The sequence below is a fragment of the Ornithorhynchus anatinus genome, chromosome 3, assembly GCF_004115215.2.
Source record: "Ornithorhynchus anatinus isolate Pmale09 chromosome 3, mOrnAna1.pri.v4, whole genome shotgun sequence".
Lineage (NCBI taxonomy): Eukaryota > Metazoa > Chordata > Mammalia > Monotremata > Ornithorhynchidae > Ornithorhynchus > Ornithorhynchus anatinus.
Window position 1 is genome coordinate 134,728,613 of NC_041730.1, and position 27,942 is coordinate 134,756,554.

The following is a 27,942-nucleotide window of genomic DNA, read 5'->3' on the forward strand; positions in this document are numbered from 1 at the left end:
TTATACTTAGAGAAGCAGCGTGTCTCAATGGAAAGAGCCCGGGCTTGGGAGTCAGAGTTCATGGGTTCGAATCCAGACTCTGCCACTTGTCAGCTGTGTGACTGTGGGCAAGTCACTTAACTTCTCTGTGCCTCAGTTCCCTCATCTGTAAAATGGGGATTAACTGTGAGTCTCACGTGGGACAATCTGATGACCCTGTATCTACCCCAGTGCTCAGAACAGTGCTCTGCACATAGTAAGCACTTAACAAACACCAACATTATTATTACTTAGCTTTGAATACACTGCTTATTTTGTTAGTGGACGGTGATTCCATGCTTTGGCAGGGATAATTTTGCTTCACAATGCACTGACAGCATTCTGTACCCACAGATGATAATAAAAACAATGACAATGATAATGGCATTTGTTAAGTGCTGATCCTGTGGCAGGCACTGTACTAAGCTCTGGGGCAGGTTGGCACAGTCCCTGTCCCACATGGGGCTCCGAGTCTTAATCCCCATTTTATAGATGAGGAAACTGAGGAACAGAGAAGTGAAGTGACTTGCCCAAGGTCACACAGCAGACAAGTGGTGAAGCCGGGAGTAAAACCCAGGTCCTCTGACTTCCAGGCCCACGCTTTTCCTACTAGGCCACGTTACTTCTCGATCCTGTTATTTCCCTAAAACAGCACTCCTGAAAGCATGCAGGAGGATTATAACCAACTCGCAGCTCTTTTATGGAAACTGTGCCCCCAATCACTCTTCCACCTTGTTCTAGCAAAATAACGTAGCGGAATCAGGTGCTAGACCAGAAATGAAGCAGCATGGCGTAGTGGATATAGACCGGGCCTGGGAGTCAGAAGGACGTGGGTTCTAATCCCAGCTCTGCACTTGTCTGCCGTGTGGTCTCGGGCAAGTCACTTCACTTCTCTGTGCCTCAGTTACCTCATCTCTAAAATGGGGATTAAGACTGTGAGCCGCATGCGGGTCAGGGCTGCGTCTAATCGATTTCCTTGTATCCACCCCAGTGTGCTCAGTGGAAAGAGCACGGGCTTTGGAGTCAGAGGTCATGGGTTCGAATTCCGGCTCTGCCATTTGTCAGCTGTGTGACTGTGGGCAAGTCCCTTAACTTCCCTGTGCCTCAGTTACCTCATCTGTAAAATGGGGATTAAGACTGTGAGCCTCACATGAGACAATCTGATTACCCTGTATCTACCCCAGCGCTTAGAACAGTGCTCCGCACATAGTAAGCGCTTAACAAATACCAACATTATTATTATTATTATTATTATTATTATTATTAATACAGTGCCTGGCACAGAGTAAGCACTTAACAGATACCACAATTATTATTATTATTACATGACTGAAAATACTTGAGCAGTATATCCAGTGAAAAATAAGATCTCTTTATTACTTCTGCCTACTCTGGTCTATTCTGTAAATAAACCTTTAGTTCAAATGCACTCTTAGTCCCTAAAAAGGGAATTGTATTTCTCTTTTACGGCTGGGAGGGAAGTGAGGGAATCAACTGATCTGTTTGTCAACAGGCTGCTTGAGGGGCAGGAGAGAGGCTGTCCAGTTTTTAAGTCAGCAGGCCTCCCAGTAGCCCCTTCTTTAGCCAGGCACGCTAAGGAAACGGCATCAGCAGAGGAGTTCTCGACTTATATAATGTTGGCGAGATGGCGGCTGAGCTAAATGCTGGGAATAAAACAGTTAGAAGACACAATCCTTGTTCACAAGGAGCTCCTGTCAAACAAAGGAGGGACAGGGGATAATTTTTAATGGGCATTCTAACGCTTCTAACCCTAGAGAAGCAGCATGGCATAATGGCCAGAGCACTGGGAGTCGGAAGGTCATGGGTTCTAATTCTGGCTCTGCCACTTGTCTGCTGTGTGACACTGGCCAAGTCACTTCACTTCTCTGTGCCTCAGTTACTTCATGATGTTGATGATGGCATTTGTTAAGCGCTTACTATGTGCCAAGCACTGATCTAAGTGCTGGGTAGGATACAAGGCAATCAGGTTGTCCCACGTGGGGCTCAGTCTTAATCCCCATTTTACAGATGAGGTAACTGAGGCCCAGAGAAGTGAAGTGACTTGCCCAAAGTCACACAGCTGACAAGTGGCAGAGGCGGCATTTGAACTCATGACCTCTGACTCCCCAGCCCGGGCTCTTTCCACTGAGCCACACTGCTTCTCTGTAAAATAGGGATTGAGACTGTGAGCCCCACATGTGACAGGGACTGTGTCCAACTCGATTTGGTTGTAGCATGGAGTAGTGGCTAGAGCATGGGCCTGGGAGTCACAAGGTCATGGGTTCTAATCCTGGCTCCGCTGCTGTCTGCTGCGTGATCTTGGGCAAGTAACTTCACTTCTCTGGGACTCAGTTCCCTCATCTGTAAAATGAGGATTAAGACTGAGAGCCTCACGTGGGACAGGGACTGTGTTCAACATGATCTGCTTGTAACCGCTCCAGCGCTTAGTACAGTGCCTGGCACATAGTAAATGCTTAACAAATACTATAATTGTGATTACCTACCCCAGTGCTTAGTATGGTGCCTGGCCCATAGGTAGCGCTTAACAAATACCATCATTATTATTTTTATTATTTCCTGAGAAGGGAAAGGTTCTCCATAGGTGGACCTTAAGGAAAACAGGGAAAGAAAAGAGAGGAACTGTCCCCAGTTGAAAAGAAAGAGGTTTTTGTTAGAGTGAAAAAAATAGGATTTTCAAGAAAGTTGAATGTGAGAGAGAAGCAGTGTGGTCTAGTGGACAAAGCCGGGTCCTGGGAGTTACAAGGACCTGGGTTCTAATCCTGGATCCACCACACTTGTCTGCTGTGTGACCCTGGGCAACTGGTTTCAATTCTCTGTGCCTCAGTTACCTCATCTGGAATATGGGGATTAAGATCATGAACCCCCATGTGGGTCATGGACTGTGTCCAACCTGATTAACTTGTATCTACCCCAGCACTTAGTACAATGCCTGGCACATATTAAGCGCTTAACAAATACCATAGAAAAAAACCCAACCCAAAAAAGAATAATGGGGAGGGATGGGTTGGAGGTGGAAAATCCAAATTCATCTTACAATCCATGCTTTCAGGGTGTCCCAGCTAGCTCTGTGCCATCTAATCTACATGACATCCGGCAAAGGTGAAAACCTAATATTTTTCAATAATGTCCAGTTGTCATTTGTGTTCTAAGAACATGCTGCGAAAAAAGCCACTGCCAGTCTCACAATCCTAAAAGATTTGTGCCAACATAAAGTCTGTTCTCCATTGTGATGTGATGAGTAGCTTTGATGAGCAGCAGCATAGGATAGTAGGTAGAGAATGGGCCTGGGAGTCAGAAGGTCATGGGTTCTAATCCCGACTCTGCCACTTGTCTGCTGTGTGACCTTGGGCAAGTCATTTCCCTTCCTCTGGGCCTACAGATTTACCTCATCCATAAAATGGGGATGGAGACTAGAAGCCCAGGTGGGACAGGGACTACGTACAACTTGACTTGCTTGTATCTACCCCAGCACTTAGCACATTGCCTGGAACATAGTAATTGCTTTATAAATACCATTATTATTAACAATAATAATTTTTTTTGTTTTTATGGTGGTTCTCACATTTTCCCTCTAGACTGCAAACTCCTTGTGGGTAAGGAATGTGTCTACCACCTCTGTTATACTGTACTCTCCCAAGTGCTTAATACAGTGCTCTGCACACAGTAAGCGCTCAATAAATACCAGTGATTGATTCCCTAAATGTGGATGACCTAAGATTGATCCAGTGAGTTGTTGGTTTACTATATGTCTTACCCCAATGTCAGGGTAAATAAAGCATAATTTTGGCTCAAAGTTGAGTCCTATGGACCCCCCAGAAATGATGCGCTGGCACTGATGAAAGATCTGATCATCAATAATCCACCTGCTTTTTGTTGTACCAGCTTTTTGGCAAGGGGAAAGGATTATTTCTTCATTTATAAATACCAATCAATCACTAAATATGATTGATTGACTGCCTTCAAGTTATGAAACTTCAAGACTGTCTTCCATGGAAAACAGACCCATCCCTGGAAACGAAACCAATGGATGCTATCACTGAAATTCATTCATTCAATTTCATTTATTGAGTGCTTACTGTGTGCAGAGTATTAAGCAATTGGAAATGGTCAACATTTATGCCTCTAGAACAGCATTGTTTCCCTGGAACTGTATTTGGTTTGTTAATAATGATGATAATAATAATAATAATGGTATTTAAGTGCTTACTGTGCGCCAAGCACTGTACTAAGCACTGGGATGGATACAAGCAAATCGGGTTGGACACAGTTCCTGTCCCACCTGGGGCTCACAGTCTTAATCCCCATTTTACAGACAAGGTAACTGAGACAGAGACAAGTGAAGTGACTTGAACAAGACCACACAGCAGACAAGTGGCAGAGCCAGGATTAGAGTGCATGTTTTTCTGACTCCCAGGCCCATGCTCTATCCATTAGGCCATGTTGCTTCCAGATGACTCTAAGAAGGCTCTAAGCATGTCTTTTTGTTTTTTCTTTGTTTTGGGGTTTTTTTTTTGATGAAGAAACAGTCCCTCTTGACAAATGGGGAAAGATTCTCACCAAATATCATTCTTAGACAGAAGTAAAAAAACAATAAAGCAAGGACGCAGCTTGATGAAAATGAATCCGGAAACTTTATACAATCACAAAATCAACTTCTAGAGTGTGGTGACAGTGCAAAATGAACAATTAACCATCTAAGTCTGCATCCCTCCCTGTAAGATGTAGAAAGAGTTATCAATTTGGTGTAATTACGTGTATACTTGAGGAAAGGGGGAATAATTTTGTTTAAAAGTCATTTGTGAAAACGGTAACGGGTAGGAGGTTTTAAAAATCATGAGCTAGAAGGACTACAGAAGAGTGAAGATAGGACATTCTGGAGGAAATATGTCCACAAAGTGGCTATGGATCAGAAATGACTCGATGGCATTTGATGATAATGACAATGATTTGGACTAGTTCAGTCAGTCAATCAGAGGTATATATTGAGTGCTTAATGTGTGCAGAGCACTGTACTAAGTGCTTGGGAGAGTACAATATAACAGAGTTGGTAGACAAGTTCCCTGCTCGCAACAAGCTTTCAGTTTAGAGGGGAAGCCAGATATTAAGATGTCTTTCTCCCCCTATGGCCTGTAAGTTCACTGTGGACAGGGAATTCATCCATTCATTCATTCATTCATAGTATTTATTGAGTGCTTACTGTGAGCAAAGCACTGTAATAAGAGCTTGGGAAAGTACAATATAACAACAAAAGAGCATGGGCTTTGGAGTCAGAGGTCATGAGTTCGAATCCCAGCTCTGCCACTTGTCAGCTGTGTGACTGTGGGCAAGTCACTTAACTTCTCTGGGCCTCAGTTACCTCATCTGTAAAATGGGGATTAAGATTGTGAGCCCCATGTGGGACATCCTGATTCCCCCGTGTCTCCCCCAGCGCTTAGAACAGTGCTCTGCACATAGTAAGCACTTAACAAATACCAACATTCCCTGCCCATAACGAGCTCACAGTCTAGAGGGAATGTGTCTGTTCTACTGTTAGAGTGTACTCTCCCAACCGCTTAGTACAGTGCTCTGCACACAACAAGCACTCAATCAACATGGTTGACATTAATAGAAGTAAATAAATCACAGATATTTACATAAGGGCAAAGGGGCTTGGGGTGGGGGTGGGGAATAAAGGATGCAAATCCAAATGCAAGTTTCGAGAAAAGGGTAGCTCAAGCTAACATGAAATAATAATAATAATAATAATAATGATAATGGTATTTCTTAACAGGACATAACCTACCAATCAGCAATACACCATCTCGTTCGAATGAATCCTTTTCTGGACCATTTACACTGAAAAACAAACGGGTAATGTCAGACAGTTTGAATGGAGCGAGGAGGATCACACAGATGCACAGTACGCAAAGAGGTGAACACTCGGGAAATGTGTAAAGACACAAGTGGCTCAAAATTCACAGTTGTTTTATGAGCCTGATGAAATACCAGAGGTCCCCACAAAAATAGCATTTATTACTGGCAGAAAACATCTTCTCTCCCTCTCCCTCTAATATAGCTATGGAACCAATACGTCAAAACAAACTGCGCTGTTTTGAGAGTTCTAGACGGAAACGACAAATGAACATTTTGGCAAATCAGGTCAGCTTTCAAAAATGAAGAATAATCACCATCAATCAGTAATACCGACTGAACATCTACCATGTGCTGAGCACTGTATAATGCTTTTGGAGGAATATAAGAGTTAGATAAGACCCCTGTCTGCAGGTACTTATAATTTAGGCGTGGTGGGGCAGGTGGGTGGAAAGGGGGTACTAAAATAAATTACAGAAAGGATGAAGCATAGAGTCAAAAACTAGGCACATAACCACGTGTTTATTAAAAGCACATCTCCTTGTGTGACTGTGGGCAAGTCACTTAACTTCTCTGTGCCTGTTACGTCATCTGTAAAATGGGGATTAAGATTGTGAGCCTCACGTGGGACAAACCGATTACCCTGTATCTACCCCAGCGCTTAGAATAGTGCTCTGCACATAGTAAGCACTTAACAAATACCAACATTATTATCTCCTACATGAAACCTTCCCCAACAATACCTTCATTTCCTCTTCTTCCACTCCCTTCTATGTCACCCTTGCACTAGGATTTGCAGTATTTATTCACACTCTCTCAGCCCCACAACACTTATGTACATATCTGTCATTCATTTTACTTATATTAACAGCTGTCTCCGCTTCTAGACTGTAAGCTCGTGGTGGGCAGGGAACAACTCTACCAACTCTGCTGTATTATACTCTCCCAACTGCTTAGTACAGTGCTCTGCACACAGTAAGCGGTGGGGAAGCAGCGTGGCTTAGTGGAAAGAGCACGGGCTTGGGAGTAGGACGAAATGGGTTCTAATCCCGGATCCACCACTTGTCTGCTGTGTGACTTCGGGCAAGCCGCTTAATTTCTTTGTGACTCAGTTACCTCATCTGTAAAATGGGGATTAAAACTGTGAGCCCCACATGGGACAACCTGAATACCTTGTAACTGTCCCAGAGCACAGAACAGTGCTCGGCACATAGTAAGTACTTAACAAATATCATAATCATAATAATAATAAATATGACTGATTGACTGATTGTAGAGCTGAATGAGTGGCTGGGGGGTGGAAAATAAAGAGAGAAGATTAGAAATTAATTGGGGAAGACCTCCAAGAGGAGATGTGATTTCAGAAAGGTCTTGAAGATGGGGAGAAACAAACTGGCCTAGTGGAAAGAGCCTGGGCCTGGGAGTCGGAGGACCTGGGTTCTAATCTTGGCTCTGACACTTGTCTATGTGACCCTGGGCAAGTCACTTCACTTCTCCATGCCTCAGTTCTCCTGTTCTCCCTCCATTTTAGACTGTGAGCTCCAAGCAGGACAGGATTGTGTCCAACATAATTCACTTGCATCTTCCTCGGAGCTGAGAATAGTGTTTGAAACATAGTAAGAGCATAACAAATACCATTTTAATTTTTTTAAAGACTAGAAGGAGGAGGGCAAAAGTCAGAGGTCGGTGGAGAGGCAGGCGAGGACCAAGATGCAGTGAGTAGGCTGACTTGAGAGGAACCAAGTGTGTGAGCTATGGGGTGTTTGAAAAGAAGCGAGGATAATAATAATAAAAATGGCATTTGTTAAGCGCTTACTATGTGCCAAGCACTGTTCTAAGTGCTGGGGTAGATACAAGGTAATAGGTTGTCCCATGTGGGGCTCACAGTCTTCATCCCCAATTTACAGATGAGGGAACCGAGGCACAGAGAAGTCAAGTGACTTGCCCAAGGTCACAGAGCTGATCAGTGGCGGAGCCGGGATTAGAGCTCACGACCTCTGATTCCCAAGCCAGGCTCTTTCCACTATGCCACGCTGCTTCTCAATAATGGTATTTGTTAAGAGCTTACTATGTGCCAAGCACTATTCTAAGTGTAGGGGGAATTATAAGGAAATCAGATTGTCCATGTGAGGCTCACTGTCTTATTGCCATTGTTCTTGTCTGTCCATCTCCCCCGATTAGACTGTAAGCCCGTCAAACGGCAGGGACTGTCTCTATCTGTTGCCAACTTGTTCATCCCAAGCGCTTAGTACAGTGCTCTGCACATAGTAAGCGCTCAATAAATACTATTGAATGAATGAATGAATTAAACCCCATTTTACAGATGAGGTAACTGAGGCACAGAGAAGTTAAGTGACTTCCTAGCTAGAATCACACAGCTGACAACTGATGGAGCCGGGAGTAGAACCCACGACCTCTGTCTCCCAAACCTGGGCTCTTTCCACTAAGCCACGGGACTGAATATATACATATATATATATATATATATATATATATATATATGTTCTCTAGACTGTAAACTCCTTGTGGGAAGGGAAAGTGTTGCCAACTCTCCTAAGCACTTAGTGCAGTGCTCTGCACACAGTATGCCCACCCCCAGTAAATACCACTGATTGATTGAAGCAGCGTGGCTCAGTGGAAGGAGCACGGGCTTGGGAGTCAGAGGTCATGGGTTCGAATCCCGGCTCTGCCACTTGTCAGCTGTGTGACTGTGGGCAAGTCACTTAAATTCTCTGTGCCTCAGCTACCTCATCTGTGAAATGGGGATTAAGACTGTGAGCCTCACGTGGCACAACCTCATTACCCTGTATCTCCCCCAGGACTTAGAACAGTGCTCTGCACATAGTAAGCGCTTAACAAATACCAAGAGCCAAGAGTTTCTGTTTGATGATGATAATGAGAATAATAACAATGATGATGGAATTTGTAAAGCACCTATTATGTGTCAAACACTGTTCTGAGCACTGGGGTAGCTACAAGCTAATCAGGTTGGACACAGTCCATATCCCACATGGGATTCACAGTCTGAATCTCCACTTTCCAGATGAGGGAACTGAGTCCCAGAGAAGTGAAGTGGCTTCCCAAAGGTCATAGAGCAGACAACTCCAGTCCATACTTCACTCTGCTGCCCAGAACATTTTTCTACAAAAATGCTCTGGACACATCACCCTGCTCCTCAAAAAACTCCAGGGGTTGCCCATCTACCTCTATATCAAACAAAAACTCCTCTCCATTGGCTTTAAAGCAGTCCATCAACTTGTCCCCTCCTACCTCACCTCTCTCCTTTTACAACCCAGCCAGCACACTTTGCTCCTCTAGAGCTAACCTTCTCACTGTGCCTTGATCTCTGGCTTGTCTTGCCACCAACCCCTAGCCCACGTCCTGCCTCTGACCTCGTATGCCCTCTCTCCTCCAATCTGACAGACAACCACTCTCCCCCTCTTCAAAGCCTTACTGAAGGTCCATCTCCTCCAAGAGGCCTTCCCAGACTAAGCCCTACTTTTCCTCATCTCCCCCTTCCTCTGCATCGCTCTGATTTGCTCCCTTTGCTCTTCCCCCTTGCCTGCCCCAAAGCACTTTATGTATATAGCTGTCATTTTATTTATTTGTACTGATGTCTATCTCCCCCGCCCAGACTGTGAGCTCGTTGTGGGCAGGGAATGTCAACGTTTATTGTTATATTGTACTTTCTCAAGCGTTTAGTACATTATTCTGCACCAAATAAATGCTCAATAAATACTATTAAGTGAATGAATGAATGAAAAGTGGCAGAGCTGGGATTAGAACCTGTCAGGTATTGGCAAAAGCTATCAGGTGGTTACCGTCCCTAGGGTCCAGACACCCGACTCTTGACACACTCAGGACCCCGCTTTGCCCTCCGTCATCATTTGACAGATATCAAAACTAAACCAGATTTGGATTGCTTCACGTTTCAGTAGATACCTCTGAACAGAAAATTAGGAAAACCTACCTTCAAAAGTCTGTTGTTATTTTCCTAATGTCTTTAACCCGGGGCATGAATGCATAGGCGGCAGAACCAAGTGGCATTTTTAGAAATTTTAATCGTAAACTGGACTGAAATCTCAAAATGGCTCCGCTCTCGATCAGACCCCGCGTTTCTGAGCTGGCACAGTCCTGAGCCGTGTCTTTGTCAATAGCATCCCAAGGGAGCATGTGTTGACCTTTGAAAACCCTCTAGAAAGCGCTAGCTACATAAATAACCCCGGCTACATGGGGTAAAGGGATGCCCAGACAACATTAACATGAGGAGCGAGGTGACGGAGGGCTAATGTCAAAACGCACCGTGAGCAGTAAGTAATGCACGCAAACCGTGATTGATAATGACTTACACAGAGCCTTAATTCATCTTTTCTCCATCATTTTGCTGGACCAAATTAAACGGTGACCCAGGCAGGGCTTATTCCACCCTACGAAGCTCAGGCAGGAGGGAGAGAGAGATGAAAGTGGCAGTGATATCTTCATCAGTGCCATCTCTCCAAGAACAACCAGGTTTCTCTGTGAGACCTGATCCTCCACCCTAACGTTTCCCAGTAGAGTCAGAGGGCTCAGGTTCTAATATCGGTTACACCCTTGCCGGTCATGTGACCACGGGCAAGTCACTTTACTTTTCTGTGCCTCGAATTCCTCATCTGTTAAAGGAAGATCTGATACCTGTTCTCCCTCCTACTTAGAATGTGAGTCCCGTGTGGGAAAGAGATAGTGTCCGACATAACGAGCTCCTTGTGGGCAGGGAATGTGTCTGCCAACTCTGTCCTACTGCACTCTCCCAAGCTTTTAGTTCAGTGCAGCTTCTCTTAGTACAGAGAAGCAGCATGGCATAGTGGATAGAGCACAGGCCTGGGAGTCAGAAGGTCATGGGTTCTAATTGCGGGCTCCGCCACTTGTCTATTGTGTGACCCTGGGCAAGTCACTTCACTTCACCTCAGTTCTGTCATCTGTAAAATGGAGACTGAGACTGTGAGCCGCATGGTGTCCACCCCAGTGCTTCATTCGGTGCCTGGCATATAGTAAGTGCTTAACAAATAGCGCAAGTATTACTATTATCACTATTATCTTGTATCCACTCCAATACTTAGTACAGTGCTTGGCACGTAAAAAGCACTTAACAAATTCCACCTTTTAAAATCACAAACCAGTTCTTGTCATATGTGCCCCAAGTCCATGCTGGACCAGGAACTGTTTTATTTGGGCTACAAGGCTCCAGTAGACGTTGCCTCGATTCTGTCTTCTGATTTCAAATTCATCCACTTTCACTTCATCAACTCCCACTTCCCAGAATGATGCATATCAGGCCCCAGACAGAGCTCCTAGAAATTTTTGGTGAAGTGGATAGAGCAGGGGACTGGGAGTCAGAAGGTGGTGGGTTCTAATTCCGGCTCCGCCACCAGTCTACTGTGTGACTCTGGGCAAGTCACTTCACTTCTCTGTGACTCAGTTACCCCATCTGTAAAACGGGGATTGAGACTGTGAAGTCTATGTGGGACAGGAACTTTGTCCAACCCGATTTGCTTGTATCCACCCCAGTGCTTAGTAGTGTCAGGCACACAGTAAGTGCTTAATAAATACCACTATTATTGTCATCATTATTATAGAGGTAATAGTGTTTATTAAGTGCTTGCAGGAGCACTGTGCTGTAATGAGATGCACTACTTAGGGACGTATGGAGAAAACCAGCTCTCTTTTGCCTTTTTTTAAATTTTTTTACGGCATTTGTTAAGCCCTTTACTATGTGCCAGTCAGTGAACTAAGTGCTGAGGTAGATACAAGATAATCAAGTTGGACATAGCCCATGACCCACCTGGGACTCAGTCAGTTGCCATTTTATAGATGAGGTAACAGAGGCACAGAGAAGTGAAGTGACTTACTCAAGGTCACAGAGCAGAAGTGGTAGAGCTGGGATTATCAATAATTCAATCAATCAAATATATTGAGCGCTTACTATGCACAAGATACTGTATTAAGCACTTAGGAGAGTACAAACAATAATATAACAGATACTCTGCTTTCCCACAACGAGCTTAAAGTCTAAAACTCAGGTCCTTGGACTCCCAGGCCTGAGAGCTTTCCACTAAGCCACGCTGTTTCTCCTATGACAGTCCTTCAAATAATCTAAGTGCTGAACACGTAACATTAAGACATCAATAAACACCACTGATGATGATTAATGCTGAATTATTAAATAGATCTGGGAAGATCTTTGCCTGCTAGAAAGTAAGCAACTTGAAGGCAGGGTTTGGTTCTTGCAGGGATGGTGTCTTCTAACTCTAATGTGCTCACTGAAAATTCTCTACAGCGCTCTGCACACAGTAAGAGAATAAATATACTGATTATATATTATGTACATAATGTGCATATGTTTAAGACACATATCCATAAATTTATTGATATTAATGTCTGTCTCCCTCTCCAGATGACAAGTTCACTGTGGGCAGGGAATGTCTTATATTGTGATAATAATAATGATGATGGTATTTGTTAAGCACTTACTATGTGCTAAGCATTGTTCTAAGCGCTGATACAAGGTAATCAGGTTGTCCCATTTGGGGCTTACAGTCTTAATCTCTAGTTTTACAGATGAGGGAACTGAGGCACAGAGAAGTGAAATGACTTGTCGAAGGTCACAAAGCACACATGTGGTGGAGCTGGGATTAGAACCCCTGACATTCTGACTCCCAGGCTGGTGCTCTATCCACTACACCATGCTGCTCCTCATGAACTAAATTTGTCTTGAAAATCTCCGGGCACTAAAATGCCATCACCTCTCGAGTTGCTCTGTTTCCATGTTTACAATGATCATAATAATAATAAGAACGACACACAATAATAACTGTGGTATGTGTGTTAAGTGTCTATTATACATCAGGCGCTGTACTAAGTCTATTCAAGATAATGAGGTTGGACACTCTCCCTGTCTCACATGGGGCTTGCAGTCTAATTGGGAGGGAAAACAGGCATTGAATCACCATTTTGCACATGAGGACACTGTAGAATAGAGAAGTGAAGTAACTTGCCCAAAGGGGCACAGCAGGGAAATGGCAAAGGCGGAATTAGAACCCGGGCCTCTGACTTCCTTGCTGCCTAAGTATCCTACCTTCAGGCTTGCCTAAATTTCTCCTGATGAAACAGATCCCACTTCTCCTGCCATTAACTCAGGGAAGATTAAGAATACTGAATTCTACCTAGATCTCTCGCCCAAGCCCTGCCTCTGGCCTGCAACGCCTTCCCTCTTCACACCCGACAGACCATCATTCTCCCCACCTTCAAAGACTTATGAAAAGCACATCTCCTCCAAGAGATCTTCCCTCAGTAAGATCCCATTTCCTTTTTTCTTCTTCCATCCCTTCTGCAACACTGCTGCACCTGGATTTGCCCATTTTATTCACCTCAGCCCCACAGCACTTAGTACATTGTCCTTAATTGAATTAATTTATAGTGATGTCTGTTTCCCCCTCTAAACTGTAAGTCTGTTGTGGGCAGGGAACGTGTCTACCAACTGGTTATACTGTACTCTCTCAAATGCTTAGTACAGTGCTCTGCATGTAATAACTGCTTAATAAATACTGATTGAATGACTAGCTAGGAAGCTCTTTATAATACTGTCAGAACTAATAGGATCACATCAAGTTCATTTGAGTTTTCTGCAATATGCTTCATTAGTGATTGTTTTGCATCCTTAATCTTGAAGATGCCCAGAAATATTTGAAAGTCCTCAGAGTCAATGTTTGATAGAATGGCAGGAAAATGCTACGTTGTCAAGAGCATATCAATAGAGAATGTGACCCTTGACAAAATTCTGACGTGATTAATTACCTCATCGAAAATAGTCTAAACTGGAGGTGGCCAAAATGTGTTACATTTCAATCCATGCTTCATCATAGCATGGAATTGAAAATCTGAAGTTTTCTTGGAATTATGTTTGACTAGAGCAGCGATTCTTTCAATTTTTGATTTGTACTGGAAACCTCAGTTCCTAAATACACAAAAACACAAGCAAATTTTATCTATTTTCAAGTAAGCTTCCACCAGAGAAGCAGCTGCTCCACCAGAGAAGCAGTGTGGCTTAGTGAAAACCTCCAGGGGTTGCCTATCAACCTTCTCACGAAACAAAAACTCCTCACTCTTGGCTTCAAAGCTCTCCATCACCTTGCCCCCTCCTACCTCACCTCCCTTCTCTCTTTCTACTGCCCACCCCATACACTCTGCTCCTCTGTCGCTCACCTCCTCACAGTCCCCCATTCATGCCTTTCCCATCGTCGATCCCTGGCCCACGTCCTCCCGCTGTCCCGGAATGCCCTCCCTCCTCACCTCCGCCAAACTAACTCTCTCCCCTCTTCAAAGTCCTACTGAAAGCTCACCTTGCCAGGAGGCCTTCCCAGGCTGAGCCCTCCTTTCCCTCTGCTCCTCCTCTCCTCCCCTCCCCACCCCTTGCTCTTCCCCCTTCCCCTCCCCTCAGCACTGTGCATATTTGTATATGTATATTTGTATTTATTTATTACCTATTTATTTTGTTAATATGTACATCTCCATGATTCTTTATCTTGATGATCTTTATCTTTACATTTATCTTGATGATGTTGTTTTGTTTTGTCTGTTTTGCTTTGCTGTCTCCCCCGTTTAGACCGTGCGCCCATTATTGGGCAGGGATTGTCTCTATCTGTTGCCGAATTGTACACTCCAAGCACTTAGTACAGTGCTCTGCACATAGTAGGTGCTCAATAAATACTACTGAATGAATGAATGAATGAATGGAGCACAGGCCTAGGAGTCAGAAAGACCTGGGTCACAATTCCAGCTCCACCACTTGTGTACTGTGTGACCTTGGGCAAGTCACTTGACTTCTCTGAGCCTCAGTTCCCTCATCTGTCAAATGGGGATTAAGACTGTGAGCCTCATGTGGGACAGGGACTGTGTCCAACCTGATTAATCTGTATCTTCCCCAGGTCTTAAAACCGTTTTAGTCATGTAGTAAGTGCTTAACAAGTACCAGAATTATTATTATTACCACAGATTTTTCAGCCCATTTTAAATTTTGCCAAGATGCAATGGGTCACATTTTTGAGCAGATTACTTGGCATTTCTCATGGCTGCAGCTTTTTCATGCTAATAGCTTCCACCCTTAGTACACTACAGTCACAACCAGGTAGCCTTGAACAGTGATTTAGGAATCACCTGATTTTTCAAAAGGCACTTTTAATGAATTAGGGTGAAATAGTTTTTTCACATCTTAAATGACCTTAGATCTTTGCTTCAAAGAGAAAAACCGGTGACTTCAGTCTCTAATCCTGATAGGCAGCTTGGCAAAGCCTTGAATAAAAGCTCCAGGGTATGGGGCCTAGCTTCCCTGCAGCTTTCCAAGAAAGAGAACACACGGGAGGCAGTATAGCTTAGTGGAAAGAGCATGCAACTAAAATTCAGGAGATCTGAGTCCCGGCTTTGCCACTGGGTGGCTGTGTGATCTTGGCAGAGTCACGTAACCTGTCTGGGCCTAAATTCCATCACTGTAAAATGGAGCTAAGATACCTGCCCTCCTTATTTGAAATTTGACCCTCTTGAAGTAGTAGTAATTCTACTGCTACTTCTGTGAGGCATAATGGTGAATCCCCACACAATTAGAACCTCTGAACATACAGCTCTGTTTTACTTTGGGTCAAAAAAGAATGAACACAATTGTCTATTGAGGTAGTAGACAATTGCTCCTTCGTGGGCAGGTTCACTTGAAGAAATGCCCTAAGGTACCTGTAACTTGATGATATTTCTTGTCAATCCTCTCCATCCATCCCTTTCACTTCCAGATGCCCTCGGCTCATGGCCTAGCTTTTGGAGGTTGTGATTCAGGTAATCGATGCCGGAAACAAGGGATCTCCAAAAAGACATGAGGAGTGAACGGAGGATGCCCACCAATAGGTTATCAAAATTAATCCTCTTCTTCTATTCCTGATATTTGTCTACCAAAAGCCGAGTGAGAAGAACACGAGGTTTTTCGATTCATTTCCCTGGCGTGCTTTCTTTCCCTCAGAGGCTACTGGGATTTCAAACCCAAAACAAAACCCGCTTCGTGCCTCTGTTCATTGTTCACCTTACTATATTAAGTCCCTCCTCAGATCCCGTGTTAATAGGATTCCTTTAGCCGGCAGATGGATTGGGAATGTCGGCCGTTTCATCTACTAAAAGACAACATAAATCACCATTGAGAAAAGAGAGACTTCAGTGAGGTTATCACGATACAGCCTTCTCCATGAAAGGTTTGCATTAAAGCATTAGTGAAATTAATTCATCTTTCATAAGAGCTTTGAGCAGTATCTGTGATCTATGATAACAACCAATTTCTCACTATAGGCAAAAGGAAAAAAAAATGACTCCACCCTGATAGACTACACAAATCTGCTTTTTTTTTTTAAATGGCGGAACATTATCTGGAGAGTTGCTCCCTGAGGCATCGTTTGAGATTCATACTCAGCCGAGAGGACCCATAAATCAATGTGGAAAGTTTTGTTAGTTTTATATGCACTGGGCTGTAATTATTTTGAATTGCATTAAGCCTCAATCATTGTAATTACTTTTAGATCATCCTTAAGCGAGGGTAATAAAAAGAAGAGAAATCAGTCTTAAACCAATTCACAATCAAAAGGAAAAAAAAATGTTTGAGTGTTCAAGCTATGGTAAAGGTTTGGTCTAAAATCACCAGAGGTGGAAAATGGAAAGCTAAGAGTGGTACCTAAGCTAAACAAACCCAGTTGTCCTCCACTGTAAAGCTAGGGACAGTCCTGAAGGATGCTTAACGAACGTCCGGAATGAAGGGAAGGTCTATAATATCAGGAGGCCCATTAGAGAGATGAATTTGGGCCAAATCCTGAATTTTGAGGAATCGGACCCATTTAAGGTGGTTTGGCTGTGAGCCCCGTGTGGGTCAGGTCCAACCCAATTTTCTTGTATCTACCCCAGTGCTTACAACAGTGCCTAGCACATAGTAAGTGCTTAACAAATGCCATTATTATTATCGCTAATTAACTGCACTGGTTGGTATTTGATTTGCTCTTTCTTAATGAGAAGAGGAAAAAGAAAATTTGAATGCTTTCAAAATGGGCAAAGAGAAAGAAAGAAAAAAAACCCTCAGTACAGCTACTTGGTATAATCAATCAATGGTATTCATTGAGTGCTTACTGTGTGCAGAACCCTATACTGAGCACTTGGGAGAGTACAATATTATGGAGTTGGTAAACGGGTATCCTATCCTTTTGAAAAGGAAGGGCTGTTCATTCTACAGTATCAGGGTCAAGTGGACAGAGCCGGGACCCAGGTCTGAATCACACCTCTGCCACTGGCCTGCTGTGTGTGAGCTCATGCAAGTCATTTCATCTCTACGTGTCTCAGTTTCCTCAGCTGTGAAATGAGGATGAGATACCGGCTTTCCCCACCTCTGAGGCCGGGAACCCCGCACTAGACCAGGATTGTATCCCATCTGACAATCTTATATCATCCCCGGTCCATAGCACAGTACTTAAACAAGGAGTGCCTAATAATAATAATAGTGGTATTTGTTAAGCGCTTAGTATGTGTAAAGCACTGTTCTAAGCACTGGGGGGATACAAGGTGATCGGGTTGTCCCACGTGGGGCTCACAGTTTTAATCCCCATTTTACAGATGAGGTAACTGAGGCACAGAGAGGTTAAGTGACTTGCACAAAGTCACACAGCTGTTGAGTGGCGGAGCCGGGATTAGAACCCACATCCTCTAACTCCCAAGCCCATGCTCTTACCACTGAGCCAAGCTGCTTCTCTGAGCCACACTACTTAACAAATAACATCCGTTTTCTCACTATTAATTTAAAAGGAACTAGAGATGAGGGGAGGTGGGGTCTCTGAAGATGGATTCAATGGGCACATGCCAACTCAATGAGCTGGAATTTCAGGCAAGACAGAGGGCGTATATTCCCGGCCAAGAACCAGACAGGAACGCCGGCACCTGCCCTTGGAAGAGAATTTTTTCAGTGGATGAGGGACTTGAGAGGATGACATGGATCACTCTCATGTCCCATCCTTCACGCCATCTGCCAGGGATCCCTCACTCAAGGCTCGATAATAAAAGCGAGTTAATAAACTTGTGGCCTTGTTCGCAATCAGCTGAAATTCCCAACTGGCCTGGGCGGTCACTGAAGAATTCCCCCAGATGTGTGTCCCTATTGAAGAAGAAAAATCTAGAAGAACAATCCTTCAGGGGCTGAATGGACATCATAACCTCGGGGCATAAATTTCTCATCCTCCCCTTACTATCGATACATAGACACAGTTGCAAAGGACAGAGAACCAAAATACCTGCAAGTCCTGGAGGAAAATATAAGTTATACTGATTGGATGTTTCTATGATTTTAACACTCTTTTTGAAAACATACCCAAATCTTAATCTGACTGTAGATGGTAAACTCATTGTGGGCAGGGAAGGTGTCTACCAACTCCATTATATTGTACTCTCTCGGGTGTTTAGTACAGCGCTCGGCCTACAGAAAGTGCTCAATAAACACGACAGATTGATTGCTTGATGGACTCCATGCATATTAAAGAAATAGTAACAATGGATTATTTTAGCTGCAGATAAAAGGGAGAAAAGTTTATAGGCTTACACTTCACAAATTCATTCATTCAATTGTATTTATTGAGCGCTTATTGTGTGCAGAGAACTGTAGTAAGTGCTTGGGAAAATACAATAGAGCAATAGAGACAATCTCGTCCACAAGGAGCTCAGAGTCTAGAGGCGATACAACTGAACAAATGGATTTATTTGGTTAATTTTTGCAAAATTCTTAACACACTTATTCCCTCACACATAATACCCAATTCATATTTATGTTTTCTTTTTTATAGTATTTGTTAAGGGCTTATCATGTGCTAGGCATGGTTCCAAGCGCTGGGGTGGGTACAAAGTAATTAGGTTGGACACAGACCATGTCCCATGTGGGGCTCACAGTCTTAATCCCCATTTTACAGATGAGGTAAGTGAGGCCCAGAGAAGAGAAGTGATTTGCCCAAGGTCACACAGTAGACAAGTGGCAGAACTGAGACTAAATTCCAGGTCCTTCTGACTCCCAGCCCTGGGCTCTATCTACCAGGCCATGCTGCTTCTGGGAAATGTTCAGTTGTGAAAATTTAGGATTTCTTTAACATCACTTTCTAAACTTTCCTTATCTCCCCCAGCCCAGAAAGTACTCTGGTGACTTAAAATTTCTCAGTGTGAAAATCTGATCGCCCAAAGAGGCTATGAGGGGAATTCCTTGGCACTGTACAATGCAAGTTTACTGTGGGCAGGGAGCATGTTACTAACTCTGTTTCAGTGCACTATCCCTAGTTCTCAGTACAGTATTCTGCACATGGTAAGTGCTCAATATATACAATTAATTGATTGCCCATCCAACTCCAATCAAACAGAAATTTCTCACCATTGGCTTTAAAGAAATCACCTTGCCCCTCCTAACTCACCTCACGACTCTCCTCCTACAACCCAGTCCGCACCCTTCTCTCCCCTAAAGGCAACCTACTCACTGTACCTCAATCTCATCTACCTCGGAGCTGACCTCTTGCCCACATCCTACCTCTGGTCTGGAATGCCCTCCCTCCTCATATCCGACAGACAATTACTCTCCCCGGCACAAAGCCTTATTGAAGGCCCATCTCCTCAAAGAGACCTTCTCTGACTAAGCCCTCCTTTCTTCTTCCACTCCTTTCTGCCAGAGCAATGAGTGGCTCTGCTATGCCATCTCATGTATCGATTTAAAAAGAAAAATATCTGTGAGAAAACTTCATATTCACCAGAACAATTGATCAATCATTGGTATTTACTGAGCACTTACGATGTGCAGAGCACTGTGCTATGCACTTGGGACAGTACAGTGCAGTTAGTCCCTGACTTGCTCCCTTTATTTACCCCCACTCCCAGCACCACAGCTCTTATGTACACATCTGTAATTGACTGTAACAGACTGAGCTCCTAATCTTCCCTTCCAAACCCTGTCCTCTCCCTGACTTTCCCATCACTTTGGATAGCACTACTATCCTTCCCGTCTCACACGCCCGCAATCTTGGTGTCATCTTTGACATCGCGCTCTCATTCACCCCACATATCCAATCCGTCATCAAAACCCTCTCCAACCAAACCGCTACCAGGTAGTACAATCACTCATCCTATCTCAACTGGATGACTGCAACAGCAACCTTTCTGATCTCCCAACCTCCTGTCTCTCCTCACTTCAGTCTATACTTCACTCTGCTGCCTGGATTACAGTAACGTTCTGGGCAAGTCACCCCGCTCCTCAAAAATCTCCAGTGGTTGCCTCTCAATCTCCGTATCAAACAAAAACTCCTCACTCTTGGCTTCTAAGTTCTCCATCACCTTGCCCCCTCCTACCTCAACTCCCTTCTCTCTTCTTCATCCCAGCCCACACACTCTGCTCCTCTGCCCCTAACCTCCTCACTGTGCCTCGTTCTTGCCTGTCCTGCCTTCGACCCCTGGCTCAGGTCCTACTTCTGACCTGGAATGCCCTCCCACCTCACATGTGACAATCAAATTTCCCTCCTTCAAAGCCCTATTGAAGGCTCACCTCCTCCGGAGGCCTTCCCAGATTGAGCTTTTCTTTTTCCTCAGCTTCCCCTCCCCACCCCATTGCCCTGATTCTCTCCCTTTGCTCTACCCCCGGCCCCACGGCGCTTGTGTATATATGTACATATCTATAATTCTGTTTATTTATATTGATGCTATTGATGACTTTTTACTTGTTTTGATGTCTGTCTCCTCCCCTCTAGACTGTGAGCCCGTTGTGGGCAGGAATTGCCTCTCACTGTTGCTGAACTGTCCTTTCCAAGTGCTTAGTTCAGTGCTCTGCACACAGTAAGCGCTCAATAAATATGACTGACTGAATGAATAATTGAGTATTAATTCTGTCTTCCCCTTTAGACTGTAAGCTCGTTGTGGGCAGGGAATGTGTCTGTTTATTGTTATAATGTACACATTCATTCATTTGTATTTACTGAGTGCTTACTCTATGTGGAGCAACTGTACTCTCCCAAGTACTCGACACAGTGCTCTGCACATAGTAAGGGCTCAACAAATACAACTCACTCACTGACTGAATGCTGACAAATACACATGAAGGAATACACATGGCAACTGAAGAAAAAGGCAAACTCTATGTCTGGCTGCTTAAACTGTAATCGGAGACAATCTCAGATTGTAGACAGGGATCTAATGTACATCATCGACTTGTACTTACCTCAGGGAAATATTCCTGGGGAAACTTCTCTTTCTCCAGCATGGGGGTGCTCTCTAATGTGTCAGAGTAGATTTCTTTCCCAGTAACTTTTTTATATTTCTTAGCTAGGAGAAGAGAGGAAAGACAGTTGACAATAAATGAGTGGCTTTGCTCATGTATCAATTTCAAAAAGAAAAAGGTCTGTGAGAAAACTTCATATTCACCAGAACAATCAATCAATCATTGGCATTTACTGAGAGCTTCTGGTGTGCAGATCACTGTGCTATGCATTTGGGGCAGTACAATATAGTTAGCAAACATGATCTGTTTCCGAGCACAGCACTCCCCATCTTCAAAGCCATTATGAAATAACATCCGTTTCAGGAGGTCTCTCCCATAATTTTTGTTAATGCTATTTTTTAAGCTCTCACTATGTGTACTTGTATCTCTGGGGTAGATATAAGCTAAATCAGGTTGGACACAGTCCCTGCCCCACATGGGGCTCAGAGTCTTAATCCCTATTTTACACAGGAAGGAACTGAGGCCCAGAGAAGCCACAGAGCAGATAAGTGGCAGAGCTGGAATTAGAACCCAGGTCCTCTGACTCTTAGGCCCAGGGATCTATCCCTTAAGCTATACTGCTCTCTAAATTACTACAGCCACCAGGTTAAATCCATCCCAATGCCACTCCCTCGTAGTGGAAAGAGCCTGGGCCTGGGAGTCAGAGGATTCTAATTTTGGTTCCACCAATTGTCTGCTGTGTGACCTGGGAAAAGTCACCAAACTTCTCTGTGCTTCAGTTACCTCATTTGTAAAAAGGGGACTAAGACTGTAAACCCCACCTGGGACAACCTGATTAACTCAGAGAAGCAGCGTGGCTCAGTGGAAAGAGCATGAACTTGGGAGTCAGAGGATGTGGATTTTAAGCCCGGCTGCGCCACTTGTCTGCTGTGTGACCTTGGGCAAGCCACTTGACTTCTTTGTGCCTCAGTTACCTCATCTATAAAATGGGGATTAAGACTGTGAGTGCTTAAAATAGTGCTTGAAACATAGTAAGCATTTAACAAATACCATAATTATTATTATTACTATTATTATTATTCTTTGTGCTTCAGTCACCTCACCTGTAAAACTGATGCCTGATTACATATTACATATTGATGCCTGTTTACTTGTTTTGAAGTCTGTCTCCCCCCTTCCAGACTGCAAGCCCGGTGTGGGCAGAGCTTGTGTCTCTTTATTGCTGAACTGTACATTCTAAGCGCTTAGTACAGTGCTCGGCACACAGTAAGTGCTCAATAAATACGATCGAACGAATGAATGAATAAAATGGGGACTGAGACTGTGAGCCCCATATAGGGCATGGACTGTGTCCAACCCGACTAGCTTGTATCTACCCCAGCGCTCGATATAGTGCCTGGAACAGAGTAAGCTCCCAAGTGGCAGACCCAAGACAAGAATCCGGCTCTCCTGACTCCCAGACCTGGGCAGCTTCCACAGCTGAAGAGTCTACGACAGCTACCTCACCAGACCCTACAGCAGGATGGCCTATGGGAAAGAGCACAAGATTGGGAGTCAGAAGATTTGAGTTCCAATCCCTCACCTCTTGTTTGCCCTTGGGTTAGTCATACATAATTTATCTGGCCCTCAGTTTCCTCATCTGTAGAATGGAGATTAATATTTGTTCTCTCTTTGTGATCCCCAGTTGGGGGACAGAGACTGTGTCTTAATGTATTGTACCTACTCAGTTCATGGCCTGGTCCATTTTTTTTTTAATGGTATTTGTTAAGTGCTTACCATGTGCCAGGCATTGTACTAACCACTGGGGTAGATGCAAGTCATTCAGGTTGGACCCAGTCTGTGTCCCACATGGGGCTCCTGGTCTTAACCCCTTACAGATGAGGGAACTGAGACATAGAGAAGCAAAGTGATTTGCCTAAGGTCACCCACCAAATAAGTTGTAGAGCTGGCATCAGAACACAGATCCCAAGACTCCCAAGCCTCGGCTCTTTCCACTAGGGCCTTGGGAGCGTCTGTACATTTCTACAGAAATGTGGCTTCTCGTCACCCCCAGAAGCTCCACTCACATGATTTTTATTCTCAAAAAAGCTCTCATATCAAAGCTTCCCGCTCAATCGATTCTTCTTCGGATAAGGTGTTTGTCTACCTCCTTTCCGCGGAAACATGAAATTAGCCTAATTGGATTGGAGGCTGGGATACCTCGATGATGTATGTCATACGAATACCTAGATGGATAGACAGATCGAAGAACAGCCTTGCTTGGATAAACAAAAGTGGCGACGATACCGTTTTGATTACAATTCAATGACTCAAAAATTTGTGACTGGAAATTGCCTGTATGGAAACTGTTTAATCAAGGGAAGCGTTTACAGTAAACCGCCGATAGATCATAGCCAAAATGGGTATCTATCAAATATCCTACCTCATTAGCAAGTCATATTAGAAGCAGAAAGAGGGCTGAGCTTACATCTTCTCGAGCTGTCAGGACATGCTATGGCTAGTCCAGCACGGAGCAATCCCCGGGAGATGGACTACCTCAGCAAAAATAGCAGGCTGCTTTTGGCCTATGAAACCCATCAGCTGAGATGACTGAAAACCTCTTTTTAGGAGTTGTAGGGGCCATAGCAGTAATGGGAAGCACCAGTGGTATTTACCTGTTGTGTGACCCTGGGTAAGTCACTTCACTGGCCCTCAATTACCTCATCTGTAAAATGGGGATTGAGAGTGTGAGCCCCACATGGGAGAGGGGATGTGTCCAACTTGATATGCTTGTACAGTGCCTGGCACATAGCAAGGCCTTCAGAAATACCATCATTATTTATCTAGAGCCTGCTGAGTAAATTTGTTAAGCATTGTGGCTTAGTGGAAAGAGCCCGGGTTTGGGAGTCAAGAGGACGTGGGTTCTAATCCTGGTTCCACCACTTGGCTGTTTGACCTTGGGCAAGTCACTTAACTTCTCTGTGCCTCAGTTACCTCATCTGTAAAATGGGGATTAAAAGTGTGAGCCCACGTGGGATAACCTGATTACCTTGTAATAATAATAATAATGTTGGTATTTGTTAAGCGCTTACTATGTGCCGAGCACTGTTCTAAGCGCTGGGGTAGATACAAGGTAATCAGGTTGTCCCACGTGAGGCTCACGGTTAATCCCCATTTTACAGATGAGGTAACTGAAGCAGAGAGAAGTTCAGTGATTTGCCCACAGTCACACAGCTGACAAGTGGCAGAGACGGCATTCGAACTCATGACATCTGACTCCCAAGCCCAGGCTCTTTCCACTGAGCCATGCTGCTTCTCTGTATCTACCCCAGCGCTTAGAACAGTGCTTGGCACATAGTAAGCGCTTAACAAATACCATAATAATGAATAATAATAAAGTGGGGTAGTGGATAGAGCACAGGCCTGGGAGTCAGAAGGTCATGGGTTCTAATTCCTGCTCTGCCACTTGTCTGCTATGGGACCTCGGGCAAGTCACTTCACTTTTCTGTACCTCAGTTACTCATCTGGAAAATGAGGATTAAGACTACGAGCCCCATGTGGGACACAGACTGTGTCCAACCTGAATTGCTTGTGGTTAGTTCAGTGCCTGGCAAATAGTAAAGTCTTAACAAATACCACAACTATTATTATTGATAATAATAATAATAACAAAATAAATTCCCTTTTTGATGTCTACCTCCTCCAAGAAACATTCCCTGAGATGCAAGTCCAGGGGAGAGTTCCAACTAACCAACCCCTACGCCTCTCCTTGTTCAATCAGTTGTGGTATTTCTTTTTATTATTAATTCATTATTTCTTATCATTCTTGAGCACTTATTATATGCCACGCACTGTACTAAGTTCTAGGGTAGGGTTTTTTTTTTTACAGTATTTGTTAAATGCTTCTATGTGCCAGGCACTGTATTAAGCACTGGAGAAGAAACAAGCCAATCAAGTTGGACACAGTCTCTGTCCCTCATGGGGATCACAGTCTTAGTCCCCATTTTACAGATGAGATAACTCAGTATGGAGAAGTGAAGTGACTTGCTCAAGGTCAAACAGCAGACAAGTGGCAGAGTCAGGTCTAGAACCCAGGTCCTTCTGATTCCCAGGCCTGTGCTCTACCTACTTGGCCACGCTGCTTCCCTAGGTGCACGATAACCGGGTTGGACATAATCCCTGCCTCATGGGGGATGCACAGGTTAAGGTGGAAGAATGAAAGGTATTTCATCCCCATTTTACAGATGAGGAAACTGAAGCATAGAGAACTAAAGGTCACCCAGAAGGCAAGTGCTAGAGGCAAGATTGGACCCTAGCTCTTTTCGCTCTCAGGCTCGTGCTCAGCCACTAGGCCAAGCTGCATCTCACTAGCGACGAGAATAATCGAACTGTGTTTCAATCCACTGCTCAACAATATACTAGAAGGCAAATGCCTGATGATACTAAGTATAGTCAACTGGTTGCCCCCAAGAAAAATTAATCACTATGAAATTGTAAGGCTCTAGCTAATTAGCTTATTGTGGCAGGGAATGTGTCTACCAACCCTGTTATAGTGTACTCTCCAAAACCCTTAGTATAGTGCTCTGCACGCAGTAAGCGCTCAATAAAAATGATTGACTTGTGACTGTGAACTGGAGGTTTCACCATCACTTCCGTTTACAAAAGGTGTAAATTTTCTTCAGTAAAAATCTGTAAGAATACAGCTATTCAAAAATATATAAATAAAAATGCATTCATAGTTCTAACAGTTCCAGGGAAAGACCCATCGATCAAAAGTATTTATTGAGCACTTACTGTGTGCAGAGCACTGAACTAAGTGCTTGGGAGAGTACAATACAACAGAATTAATGCCCACGTTCCCTGCCCACAATGAGCTTTCAGCCTAGAGTGCATAGTTTAGGCATATATGGGTTACTCCTTTCTGAGCTGCTTCAGTCAACGATGTATATGAGGGATTTCAGGCTACCTGGACCACTAGCCCAGGGACTCACTGGGGAGGTGACGGATACAACTCTTGTGAGGGATAAAAAATCCTTGGGCCAGATGGGCCATTTGAACTGCTGTTTAAGTATTCCACTGAGAAGAGCCCCTGCACTCTATATAAAAATAATAATAATAATAATGGCAATTATGATATTTGTTAAGGGCTTACTGTGTGCCAAGCACTGTTCTCAGCATTGAGGTAATCAGGTTGTCCCGCAAGGGGCTCACGGTCTTAATCCCCATTTTACAGATGAGGTAACTGGGGCACAGAGAAGTTAAGTGGTTTGCCCAAGATCACCCAACAGACAAGTGGCGGAGCCAGAATTAGAACCCACGTCCTCTGACTCCAAGCACGGGCTCTTGCCATTGTGCCAAGCTGCTTCTCTGTATGATTTAGTGATGGTTTTTATGAAGAGCTCACAAGGCACAGGTAGTGTGGCCTAGTGAAAGATTCCGGCCTGGAAGTCAAGGACCTGGATTCTAATCACTCCTCTGCCTCTTACTTGTCTGCTGGGTGACCTCGGGCAAGTCACTTCACTTCTACATCGCCCTTACTTGTTCCCTTCACTTTTCTTCCCTCCCATCCCCACAGTGCACATGTATATATCTGTAATTTATTTATTTATTCACTCATTCATTCTTTTTTTATGTATATTAATGTCTGCCTCCCCCTCTAGACTGTGAGCTAGTTGTGGGCAGGGAATTTGTCTGTTTGTTGTTGTATTGTACTCTCCCAAGGGCTTAATACAATGCTTTGCAAACAGTAAGTACTCAATAAATACGACTGAATGAATGAATTAGCTTTTATCTACCCCAACGTTTAATAAAGTACCTGACCCACAGTAAGTGCTAAAGAAGGACAAGACTCTACGCTAAGCACTGGTGTCAAATCACTGGAAAAGAAATGGTCAGTTTCCAAGTGAACAAAAAACAGTGAGACTGAATGTAGTTTGACAGAACTTTGAAAATCAGTTACCACAGCTTCAAGGAGAATGAGAGTTCACGTGACCTGGCTCAATGGAGGTTTTATATATGGCAACATGGACAGAGTGAGTGTAATGAAATCCTCGAGGTTCAGAAAGGATTACAAATCCTATCTGAAAGCTCAGGAGAATCAATAGACCTCATATTGACATTGCTGGCAGCTACTAAAATACTTTATGTTTTGATGCGCATGGCTCATTTGGAATTCCCACAAGGAGATGGGAGCTTCAGAGCTGTATATATACACATACACACACACACACACATACATATATATATATATATATATATATATATATGAAATGGTGTTTGTTAAGCGCTTACTATGTGCCAAGCAGTGTTCTAAGCACTGGGGTAGATACAAGGTAATCAGGTTTTACCACGTGGGGCTCACAATCTTAATCCTCATTTTACAGATGAGGTAACTGAGGCACAGAGAAGTGAAGTGATTTGCTCAAAGTCACACAGCTGGTAAGTGGCAGAGCCAGGATTAGAACCCTCGACCTCTGACTCCCAAGCCCGGGCTCTTGCCACTAAGTCACATGCTTATATTGTATAAGATAACAGAATTTATTAAGTGCCTAGTGCATGCTGAGCACTATACTAAGCGCTGGGAGAGGTGGGAATTAGACACAAGCCCTGTCATATAGCTAGCTATCTATGTCTACATGTAGATATATGCAGGCATATATAGATAGTTGAATAGATCTGTGAATCAGTCAATCCTATTTATTGAGCATTTATGGGTGCAGAGCACTATAATAAACACTTGGAAGAGTACAATATAACTATATAACAGATGTCTACCTATCTAAATATATAAATACATA

General features: G+C 43.8%; 1 protein-coding gene across 1 annotated transcript in view; it reads right to left on the minus strand.

Annotated features, from left to right (window-relative positions):
• INPP5A (inositol polyphosphate-5-phosphatase A) overlaps nt 1-27,942 on the minus strand; it is a 524,295-nt gene that overhangs the window by 198,873 nt on the left and 297,480 nt on the right. Inside the window, exons 6-7 of the mRNA XM_029060884.2 lie at nt 21,167-21,270; nt 5,822-5,874 (exon numbers count right to left, since the gene is read on the minus strand). Of these exons, the coding sequence (XP_028916717.1) occupies nt 5,822-5,874; nt 21,167-21,270 (157 nt within the window). The remainder of the gene's footprint in view (nt 1-5,821; nt 5,875-21,166; nt 21,271-27,942) is intronic.